Source organism: Rhinoraja longicauda, chromosome 35 (genome assembly GCF_053455715.1).
Source record: "Rhinoraja longicauda isolate Sanriku21f chromosome 35, sRhiLon1.1, whole genome shotgun sequence".
Classification (NCBI taxonomy): Eukaryota; Metazoa; Chordata; class Chondrichthyes; order Rajiformes; family Arhynchobatidae; genus Rhinoraja; species Rhinoraja longicauda.
This window is the reverse complement of record NC_135987.1, coordinates 20,790,181-20,802,236: the sequence shown is the minus strand read 5'-3', so window position 1 is coordinate 20,802,236 and position 12,056 is coordinate 20,790,181. Positions and strand designations below refer to the sequence as shown.

At 46.9% G+C, this 12,056-nt stretch overlaps 1 protein-coding gene across 6 annotated transcripts in view; it reads right to left on the bottom strand.

Annotated features, from left to right (window-relative positions):
- Positions 1-2,461: 2,461 nt before the first annotated feature.
- camk2g2 (calcium/calmodulin-dependent protein kinase (CaM kinase) II gamma 2) overlaps positions 2,462-12,056 on the bottom strand; it is a 298,181-nt gene continuing 288,586 nt past the window's right edge. For all 6 annotated transcript variants that reach the window (XM_078428653.1, XM_078428654.1, XM_078428656.1 and 3 more), the window contains 3 exons: positions 8,854-8,948; positions 6,464-6,709; positions 2,462-4,664 (listed from right to left, as the gene is read on the bottom strand). In XM_078428653.1, coding sequence (XP_078284779.1) covers positions 6,477-6,709; positions 8,854-8,948 — 328 coding nt within the window. In that variant the 3' untranslated portion in view covers positions 2,462-4,664; positions 6,464-6,476. The remainder of the gene's footprint in view (positions 4,665-6,463; positions 6,710-8,853; positions 8,949-12,056) is intronic.

The following is a 12,056-nucleotide window of genomic DNA, read 5'->3' as shown; positions in this document are numbered from 1 at the left end:
CTCTCGTACACCCCTTACAGCCCAAGACAGGATAGGCCGAATGGCATTTTGTACCGCAAGAAACAGTTCCGTACCAAATGTGCAGGAAGGAACTGCAGATGCTGGTTTAAAGCGAAGATGGAAGATGGACCCAAAATGCCGGAGTAACTCAGCGGGTCAGGCAGCATCTCTGGAGAGAAGGAATAGGGGCAAGACTTTTCTTCAGACTGAGTGTCAGGGGAAAGGGAAATGAGAGACGTAGACAGTGATATAGAGAGATAGAGAACAACTGGATGAAAGATATGCAAAAAGGTGTCCATCATAGTGTCCCTCTTTGGTATAAACCAGCACCTGCAGTTCCATTTTATTACGTAGGTCACTCTCTGTTCTTCATTGGGGCTCGTCATTCTGAGCCCGAGTCAGCAGAGTCCAGGCACAGGGACTGAGCTTTGTCCACACCCACAGCGCTGTCCGCTTTAAAGGACTTGCAATCGGTAGTACGGGGGGCAAATTCAATACGAGCATTTATATCAAGAGGACTGGAATACAAAAACAGAGATGTAATTCCGAGGCTCTATAAGGCGCTGGTCAGGCTGCATTTGATTGAATGGCGGAGTAGAATCGATGGGCCGAATAGCCTAATTCTACTCCTATAACTTGTGAAATTGTAAGGACCACTTTTACCTTTGTTGGCGAATTAGTTGGCGTTTCAGAAAGTGCATGCGGTGAATGAGTGAATGAAACTTTATTACCACAAGTGGCAGGTCACAGTGACATTCTTTGTTTTGCGTGCACAAGCTATACAAAGAGTCGCCACCTTTAGGGTCGTGAACCTTCTTCAAGATGTTCCAACCCGAAAAGTCATCTATCCATTTTCTCCAGAGATGCTGCCTGACCCGCTGATACCCCAGCATGTTGTGTCTATTTGGGGAGTTTATGCTCCATGTGTCACAGACCTATACATCCTGGAAACAGGCCCTTCGGCCCACCTTGTCCATGCTGAGCCCTTCGGCCCACCTTGACCATGCCCTCCAAACCCTATTTGCCTGCATTGGACCCAAAGATACCCACATATCTGCCCAAATATCTTTGAAATGTCATAATTGTATCGTCTTCTATAGGTTCCTCTGGCAGCTCATTCCAGATCTGAGTAACAAAGGCACAGAGTGCTGGAGTAACTCAGCGGGTCAGGCAGCATCTGTGGAGAATATGGATAGGTGACGTTTCACAGAGTGCTGGAGTAACTCAGCGGGTCAGGCAGCATCTCTGGAGAACATGGATAGGTGACGTTTCACAGAGTGCTGGAGTAACTCAGCGGGTCAGGCAGCATCTCTGGAGAACATGGATAGCTGACGTTTCACAGAGTGCTGGAGTAACTCAGCGGGTCAGGCAGCATCTGTGGAGAACATGGATGGGTGACGTTTCACAGAGTGCTGGAGTAACTCAGCGGGTCAGGCAGCATCTGTGGAGAACATGGATAGGTGACGTTTTGGGTTGGGACACTCTAATCCAGATGTGGACAGATTGAACAGGGTTTCCCTCTCACAGGTTGGCTTCTTCCATGACGGACGGCAGTGTGAAACATCTGAGGGGGCTCAATGAATCGATGTTATGGGGGGGAGGTGAGGACGGGGCACTGAAGTGGATGATCAGCTGTGCCCATCGAGAGAGGTGTTGCAGACCAAAGGTCCTGTATGAATGTTGGGGTAATAATAATTTCTATGTTTCTATCTTCTTGCCAGCTGCTATTAATCAATACTGCCTGGTCACAGATCATCTTTGTCTATAAAATACAATCTGTGCAAAAAGAATCATTAAATACTTCACTTCAAACAATTCCAGTTTGGGTCAAAAATCCAACTGTGTTCCTGGTAAGATTTATTCTCTCAACGTGATTCTTCTGTCAAAACAATTCACGTTGTTGTAATAAGTGCTCCTGGATGTGGCTGTCCAAGGAACAATGCCTAGAGATTAAAACAGGGTGAGAATGTTTGCATTTACTGTACACTCTATCCCACTGTTCAGATTTTACTTTAGACTTTAGAGATACCGAGCAGAAAAAAAGGCCCTTTGGCCCACCAAATCCGTGCCGACCAGCGGTCACTCTGTACTCTAACCTGAACACACTAGGGACAATTTTACAACTTACCGAAGCCAAATAATCTACAAACACTCTACCAGTCTTTGGAGTGTGGGAGGGAACTGGAGCACCTGGAGAAAACCCACGCGGGTCAAGGGGAGAACGTACAAACTCCATACAGACAGCACCCGTAGTCAGGATCGAACCCGGGTCTCTGGCGCTGTGAGGCAGCAACTCTATTGCTGTGCCACTATGCCGCCCTGTTAATGATAATTTTAACCCCTTGATGCAAGTTGTTTGGCAGCTGCATTAATCACTGAACATTGTGAACTGCACACAACTCAACAAAGCTCGGCTCGGGAGGAGGGGCATTGGGGGTGAGACAGATAACAGACCCACGTATGTACACAGAGTGTGTTTATTTTTTGTTTAAAAGTGCCAGACACACAGAAACAGGTTACATTAAAGGTAACTGAAAGCACTGAGCCTCAAAATGGGTGAAACCTGACTAGACCAGACCTTCCTTGGCCAGCATGGACACGATGGGCCGATGGGCCTATTTCAGTGTCATTAATTTTCTCAGGGACTGGTTTAGGTGTGATGGGTTTGCTGAGGCCGGAGAGGGTGTGCGATTTGTTGCTCAAACTACGTGTTCTGATCGAGAACGAGTCTGAGCAAAGCCTCGCTCATTAACTTGAGTCTTTTGCCGTTATCCGACCACCAGGTCCACGTCTGAATTAGAGGGCGTTCCTCCTTCGGGACCTGACCGAGACGCGGTTGAAGGCGTGCTGTGTGCGCAAGGATAGAGCAAACACCGTGATGGTGCACCCACTCCAGACCAGAGTCACCACAAGCCATGTCAACACTCCCCCTCCTCAAGGGTCCCAACCAATGCTCAGTGTAAAGAAGTGCAAATCGTGCAGTTTGCAAACTAAAGCTAGATGCAGACCAGAGGAAGGTTCCAATCCAGGGACATCTCATGTCCAATTTCACCTATTTTGTGACTCATTTCGTGAACTAACTAAAAACACTGAATATCGCATTTTGAGAATGCTCTTTACTAATTCATTGACGACAATTTCAAGCAGGCTCTGGGGCTAGACAATCCATCGACTGCAGCAGTTAAAACAAGATGCACCGGTTTGTATTAATTTTATTAAATACTTTTTTTAAAGATCAAGTCCTATGGTAACAAAGCTATGAAGATCTACCAACATTCAGAACAAACAGACAGAGGGTAGTTTTGTAATAGATCATGCAAAATTCTGCATCAATTGCCTCAGTTAAAACTATAAGATATTATTAGCCCCATAAGATACAGTAACAATGCAATTAATTTACTTTATTTTTTAAACAGGAATTTATCATATCAAGCTTAGGCTTAAGTTATGTGGTGCATACTGCCCAGACTGTGCAAGATAGTTAAAGATGCAGAACTAGGTACATCAGTATTTTTTTGTCAAGTAAACACATACAGTGAAAATATTGACCAGAAACAACACATGCATAACCTCTGTAAAACTGCATATATGTTTTAAACGTGTGACCTTTTTAACCAAGGGATGATGAGAAATCTCCCAGCTGAACAGCGTTGTTTGTGAGTAGCAACACTGTCCGTTGCAAGTTTGATCATTTACTCCCAGTAAGATAACATTATCGGGCTATACATCTACACCATACCTCAAAGACATAAGGCAGTTCAAAAGGTTTGTCATCAGTAACTAGATTACAACATACTGCAAACTTGTGGATGCAAATTGACTTAGCAATTGTTTTTTTTTAAACCAAAGATAATATTACTGCACTTAGGCACGACAGAGAACTTCAATATTATACATTCATATTAACCTTAATGCAGAGAACACTGGAAGAAATGTTAACATATGAGAAAGAAATACCTTATTATGTGTGGTCCATTTCAATGAATGAGATCACAGCTTCACTTTGCAAAGGATCGACAGGAGAGAGAAGAATAAAAATGCAATCACCTAGAAGTATTATTTTGGGGTTTTTTTGTGGTTTTTTTTGTGTCTCAGACAGTTTTGCAGGGCAGTGAGGTCATAGTCTTGGCCTTTGAGTTTCAACTATGTTGCTCGTCAGTCTCCAAGTGGGTTAGCGGTTCATTAATTGACTCTTACCTCTCTCTTACTGACAGGAGGAGTGACAGCTTCCTCCTACATTACTCACCTGCCGGCAATTACCGTTCAGAATTACCGTAATCTCGATTAAATCTCGACTTTTTAAAGATCTACTACTGCAACTTGTTAAATTTTTTGTCTGTTTCTTTTTTTTTAAACATTATTTTTAAAGGACGGACCTCCATACTTTGGCAAGTATACGGGTTCAGAATCTATTTTTTTGCGTGAACCTCTGCCATCGAACGAGTGAGTTATCAGGTACATATACAGCAGCCATTTTTATCTGTACACCTCCTATACAGCAGAAACAGACACGATGGATCCATGGAAACAACAAATAGGCAGCCACCATAGCATCATACACATGCAGATTGGAGCATGGCGCTGTTCGTCTTCAAGAATTCACCATGACAGTGATCGGCTTCAATCCACTGTTTGGACGAGAAGTCTACTCCAGCATCTCCCAGCTGAAACGCAAAGCACAAACGGCTCACTCTACAGTCCCTGGCCGCCACCTTTAGTTCAGCACAGAACACCCGCATACTTAAGAGACTTTTAGATAGGCACGTGGATGACACACTGGTCAGACTGAGGGGCGCCTTCAGCAGCAGACTGGTCCCACCAAGATGCAGCACAGAGGCCAAGCTGGCCATCCGCGACTCGCGGCGCCAGGCGGAAGAGGGCTCTGACCGAGCCAGCTGCCTACCCCTTTTCCGGGGTTACATCCACGCCCGGGTGGTGTCGGAGAGGGACTGCGTGCTGTCCACGGGCACCCTGGAGGATCTCCGGGACCACTGGGCACCGCGGGGGATTGGATGTATCCTGGACGGGGATTGCAATATAATTGTATAATAGTTTCAATTGGTATATTTGTGTGTATAGTATTCTGGTGGTGGGTTCTGTTTTGGTTTTATTGTATTGTATATATTATTTTAATATTTGAATAAATATTTTTTATTTAAAAAAAACAAAAAAACATGCAGCACCGAAGGCCACAGGAGATCCTTCTACCCTGTGGCTATCAAACTGTACAACTCTTCCCCCTTCCGTTGTGGGGTAGACTGACTCTCTCCCCCGCCCTCTCCCCCCCACCCCAATCTTTGCCCATCCCCAATCCTGGACTTTCCACTTGCCACCTTAATTTCATGTTTCATGTATCTTGTTGTGTTTTATGACCATTGGCAGACCAACTTCCCTCCTGGGATAAGGTTCTATCATGTCATTTCATATCATATCATATCATATCATATCAGTGTAGGAAAATAACTGCAGATGCTGGTACAAATCAAAAGTGTTTATTCACAAAATGCTGGAGTAACTCAGCGGGTCAGGAGGCATCTCAGGAGAGAAGGAATGGGTGACGTTTCGGGTCGAGACCCTTCTTTGTATCATGTCATATCATATCGGATATGCAGGGAATAGAGGGATATAGATACACACAGACTGAACGTTTTTCTCGTTTATAATATTGTTTACAGTGTACTATTTTTACATATTCTGCTGTGCTGCTGCAGGTATGAATTTCATTCTTCTATGTGGGACAATAAAACACAAAGATAGACACAAAAAGCTGGAGTAACTCAGCGGGTCAGACAGCATCGTTGGAGAAAAGGAATAGGAAGTTGTTTCGCGTCAAGACCCTTCTGCAAACTCATTCTTCAGAGTCTGAAGAAGGGTCTCAACCTGAAACGTCACCTATTCCTTTTCTCCAGAGATGCTGTCTGTCCTGCTGAGTTACTCCAGCTTTTTGTGTCTATCTTTGTGTTTTATTGTAGACTTGATGTAGTGTTGCCAACTTCCACACTCCCAAATAAGGGACAAAGACCCACCCCATGCCCCATGTGACCTCACCCAGCCAGCGGCCACGTGCTCCCGCTCCATCAATGGCGGCCGCCAGAGCCGGGAGGCGGGTTGCTACGCAACCTCTGATAGGCAGCGCCCGGGCCTACACTGTCCGTGCCTACAGTGTCCGGGCCTACAGTGTCCGGGCCTACAGTGTCCGGGCCTACAGTGTCCGGGCCTACAGTGTCCGGGCCTACAGTGTCTGGGCCTACAGTGTCCGGGCCTCCAGCGCCATCTGGGCCTAATATGGGACAAGGGCAGTCCCGTACGGAACAAAATTATTTAGCCAAAGATACAGGATGTCCCGGCTAATACGGAACAGTTGGCCACCCAAACTTGATGGGCCGAATGGCCTGAATCTGCTCCTATCACATGACCTTATGAGGATGGGGGGGGGGGGGGGGGTAGAGTGCGGCCCTCCTACCTGCAGAAGGTGTTCACTGGAGCGGAGCGGCAGGGGCACCTGAGCAGTGGAAGTGTATGTTCTGCCACTTGCCCTCGCGGCGGTGCCACACGCGTGTCTCCTCTGATTGTGTGGTCCGCGGCCGTCCCTGCCCGTCCATGTACTGCGTTAGACGGATGTAGGCGATGCATGCGGCGTCCTCCCCGATCAGGTGAACATGGGGGTTGAGGATGGTGGTGTGGATCGGCTTATTGTTTTTGGACAACACTGGAGGAGCAAGAGAATAATCTGTTGTAACTGGAGAGGCTTCAATACGTCCATTGTCCAAACCCACGAGAAATAGTTTAGTTTAGTTTAGAGATACAGCGTGGAAACAGGCCCCTATGGCCCACCGAGTCCACGTCAACCAGCGATCCCCGCACACTAACACTATCTTACACACGCTGGGGACAATTTACAAATACACCCAGCCAATTAATCTACAAACCTGCAAGTCTTTGGAGTGTGGGAGGAAACCGAAGATCTCGGAGAAAACCCATGCAGGTCACGGGGAGAACGTACAAACTCCGTACAGACAGCACCCATGGGTCCCTGGCGCTGTGAGGCAGCAACTCTACCACTGCGCCACCGTGCCATTTGTTTTTGACACGTGGGAGAAATGTACCGTAGTATTACCTGTCTAAAACTGCACACCTGTGATTCGAGCTATGGGCAATTCAGCCACCCTCAGACTTGGAGAAAAATACAAAGTGCTGGAGGAACTCAGCAGGTCAGGCAGCATCTATGGAGGCAATGCGCAGACAATGTTTTGGTTCAGGACCCTTCTGCAGAATGGTCCCAATTCTAGACATTGTCCGTCTATTCCCTTCCGCAGATGCTGCCGACTCACTGAACACCTCCAGCACTTTGTGTTTTGCTCAAGATTCCAGCGTCTGCAGTTTCTTGCGTCACCCACGAGACTTCGTGGGGGCTGGTCTGGAAGATTATTTTGAACTATTAGGTAACCTACCAAAACCCCACCTCTTTCTCCCCACCTGAGGAATCTGAGCGGTAACTTTTTCCCACAAAGGTTGGCGGGTGTATGGAACGAGCTGCCAGAGGAGGTAGTTGAGGCAGGGACTATCCAAACACTTAAGAAACAGTTCGACAGGTACATGGATAGGACAGGTTTAGAGGGATATGGACCAAACGCAGGCTGGTGGGACTAGTGTAGCTGGGACATGTTTGCCGGTGTGGGTAAGTTGGGCCTGTTTCCGTGCTGTATCACTCTATGACCCTCTATGACTATGACCACCCTACTATGCGCTCCACCTGTACCCATTTCTCCCTTCCCTCTTCCTCTCCCCCTCCATCTACATTCCTTCCCCTTTTACTGTGAGCAGCAAGATGAGAGTTGAGCCTATCCTGACCCTCAGAGGTTTGAAGCAAGGGCTTGCGCTGGGCTGTGTGTTTACTCTTGAGGACAGATGCAGGCATTGTCCAGAGGCCTGGCCCAGAGCTCGACCTCGGTCAGGACAACCTGTCCATCTATGGCGGCACGGTGGCGCAGCGGTAGAACTACTTGCTCGCAGCGCCGGGTTCGATCCCGACTACGGGTGCTGTCTGTACGGAGTTTGTACGTTCTCCCCGTGACCGCGTGGGTTTTCTCTGAGATCTTCGGTTTCCTCACACACTCCAAAGACGATCAGTTTGTGGGTTAATTGGCTTGGTATAAATGTAAAATGTAAAATTGTCCCTCCTGTGTGTGGGGCAGTGTTAATGTGTGGGGATCGCTCGTTGATGCTTTCAAGAGAGAGTTAGATAGAGCTCTTAAAGAAAGTGGAGCCAAGGGATATGGGGAGAAGGCAGGAACGGGGTACAGAATGTGGATGATCAGCCATGATCACAGTGAATGGCGGTGAATGGCCTACTCCTGCATCTATTGTCTATTGGTGCGGACTCAGTGGGCTGAAGGGCCTGTTTCTGTGCTGTATCTCTAAACTAAACTAAACTAAACCTGCCCCAGCTTGCTTGAGTTCTGCCACTATCACAATAGTGGGCAGCTCCAGTTTTACACCCAAGCCGATCTCCACTCTATTTTGTGTTTAATAAACAATACAACCTCATTAGACAATAGACAATAGGTGCAGGAGTAGGCCATTCGGCCCTTCGAGCCAGCACCACCATTCAATGTGATCATGGCTGATCATTCTCAATCAGTACCCCGTTCCTGCCTTCTCCCCATACCCCCTGACTCCGCTATCCTTAAGAGCTCTATCCAGCTCTCTCTTGAATGCATTCTATGGACCTTGCCTGCAAGTAAAGTTGCCATGCAGTGGACCATCTCAGACTCTAGCTACTGCTTTACCAGATTTCAGCCCTGGAAGAACAGCATAGTATCTCTGTACTTTAGAAAGCAATCGCATACTTACAGTTCTCAAAATAAAACTTGTGGAAATCCATCCCTTCCACTAAGTTTCCAAGAGCTTCAGGTTCAAAGGAGGTCAGGCCTGGATCACAGATTTTCCTGAAAGAAACAGACCATTGCTTTAAACTCGGTTTCCCCCAAATCCTTACTAGACGTTGTGTTTGACACAGGCTGTGAGAAACAAGAGAAACAATCATTTAAAAGCAAAGATTTGCAGAGAATCTGGGGGTGGAACAGTGGCAGCTGGTAGAGCTGCTGTCTCACGGCCCAGGTGACGTTGGTTCATTCCTGGCCTCTCTAGAGCAGCAGTAGAGTTGCTGCCTTACTGAGCCAGGGTTCGACCTTGACTACGGGTGCTGTCTGTGTGGAGTTTGCATGAGCAAGTTTGAGTGGTCTGGTTTCCTCCCACATCACAAAGACATGTGGGTCGGTCGGTTAATTGGCTGCTCTAAATTGTCCCCAGAGATCTTTACAGAACAAGTACTGAAGAAGGGTCTCGACCCGAAACGTCACCCATTCCTTCTCTCCTGAGATGCTGCCTGACCCGCTGAGTTACTCCAGCGCTTTGCTTTATGAAGAAGGGTCTCGACCCGAAACGTAACCCATTCCTTCTCTCCCGAGATGCTGCCTGACCTCCAGCATTTTGTGAAATAAATACCTTCGATTTGTACCAGCATCTGCAGTTATTTTCTTACAAGTACTGAAGTGTGAGATTGCAACAGATAGCCTTGGTACGTATCTAGTTTAGATGTCCAAAATCAAATAATAACAAGGTACGATTAAGTGCATATTGTAAGAGGCAAATGATTTTGTATATGGATAATATAAGAAATCTTATGGATAATATAAATGATTTTGTATATGGATAACATTAAACTAAGAGGTTCAAAAGCCGGCTATTTCTCCCGCAGTCTGCAGTGGCACATAGTTACAGAGAAGAAGGGTCTTGATCCGAAACGTCCCCCATTCCTTCTCTCCAGAGATGCTGCCTGACCCGCTGAGTTACCCCAGCATTTTGTGTCTATCTTTGGTGTAAACCTGCATCTGCAGTTCCTTAGGAGGCACGGTGGCGCAGCGGTAGAGTTGCTGCCTTACAGCGAATGCAGCGCATGAGACTCAGGTTCGATCCTGACTACGGGTGCTGTCTGTGCGGAGCAAAGATACTAGAGGACCAAGAAGGACCACTCCGTTGAAATCGCCTACACTGAAGTGTAGTACGCAAAGGAGCGTAACGTCCGCCATTTTAGTAAGCAAAACCCGCCGTTCGCTCTGCCTCTCGCGGTGTAATCAGTGTTTTGGGGGAACAGTATGTGTGATGATACCATTAAAATGCAGAATATATCTCGTCTATCAACTCACAGGTTTTTGTTATTTTTCTTTTTAAATGTTTCTGCAAGTTTCTGCCGACTAAAATGGCGCCGTGACATGCTACGTTTTTTAGGGTCGAGTGGTCCATCTTGTTCCTCTAGTATCTTTGGTACGGAGTTTGTACGTTCTCCCCGTGACCTGCGTGGGTTTTCTCCGAGATCTTCAGTTTCCTCCCACACTCCAAGGACGTACAGGTTTGTAGGTTAATTGGCTTGGTATAAATGTAAAAATTGTCCCTAGTGTGTGTAGGATAGTGTTAATGTGCGGGGATCGCTGGTCGGCGCGGACCCGGTGGGCCGAAGGGTCTGTTTCCGCGCTGTATCTCTAAACTAAACTTACAAACAACTGGGTGTGAACTTGCCATCAATATGGGGCATTGGATTTCAGCATTGAAGTAGAGGGGCGGATCAAATGGATCAAGTGTGTCGTTCGTGCCAGAGAAATGCCAAATGCTATTTTAATGGAGATGGATCTTTGACTCATGCAATGTGAAAACGCAGCCAAGAGTTAACACAGGAAAATACACCCCTTAGCTGCATTAAAAACCACTTATACTCTCCACTTAAATGTGTGGTGAACGCAACACGAAAACATGCCTCTCTGTCAGTTCCGCAACAAGTGATGGACTGATCGACTGAAAGAGGATGTCTCCCATAATTACCACGTATTTTATGGGCTCACAGAATTGAACTCTTGTGCCGTGAGGAGGTTAAGGTTTCAAATCCCACAGAAATCTCAGCTGACACTCGACCCACTCCCCAGTGAGTGCTGCACTCTCAGATTTCCATCTTTCAGATGAGACATTAAGTTAAAACTCCATCTGTTCTGAAAGGAGGGCGTGCAAAGAATCTCTTGGCACTCTTCAGATCTCAGTGCCTTGGGCAATATTATCACTATTGCAAAAGGCAGGTTCCACAGCCACGATCTAACTGCTGTGAATGGGAACTTGGACTAACTAGTTTAGTTTACAGATATAGTTTAGAGATTCAGCGTGGAAATAGGCCCTTCGGCCCACCGAGTCCACGCCGACCAGCGATCCCCGCACACTAATGCTATCCCACACACACTAGGGACAATTTACAAATTATACCAAGCCAATGAACCTACAAACCTGTACGTCTTTGGAGTTTGGGAGGAAACCGGTGACCCTGGAGAAAACCCCATGCAGATCACGGGGAGAACGTACAAACTCCGTACAGACAAGCATCGGTAGTCAGGATCAAACCTGGGTCTCTGGCGCTGTAAGGCAGCAACTCTACCGCTGTGCCACCGTGCTGCCCATTAGACTGTCATATTTTTCCATTTTACAACAAGCGTAAAATAATTTGAAGCCACAAAAGACACTTTATAAACCTACAGAGACGCGAGGTGCTTAAATGCTGGAAACTTGAGCAAAACACAGAGGGCTGGAGGAATAGAATGGGGCAGGCAGCATCTATGGAGGGAATGGTCAGATGATGTTTTGGATCGGGACCCTACTTTAGTCCGTTCATTCTCTCCACAGATACTGCCTGACCCACTGATTTGCTCCAACGCTGAGAGTGTTTTGCTTCATAAACCTATATCTTTCTTTATAAATCTGAGTCTGTCTTCAAGGCTGGAATTATTCATCAAAAATCAGCACAACCTCTTCAGCATAGAACAACGTGCTGGAGGAACTCAGTGGGTCAAGCAGCACATTCGGATGGAAATGGGAAGGGGGGTTTTCTGGTGGGTACCCTTCTTCAGACTGATGGATCGGGGAGAGAGTGCTGGTAAAGAGAAGTCGTGGAAGGTGGGCGGGGGTAAAATGTAGAAAGAAGGGCTGCAGATGCTGGTTTAAGGATAAGGACACAAAGT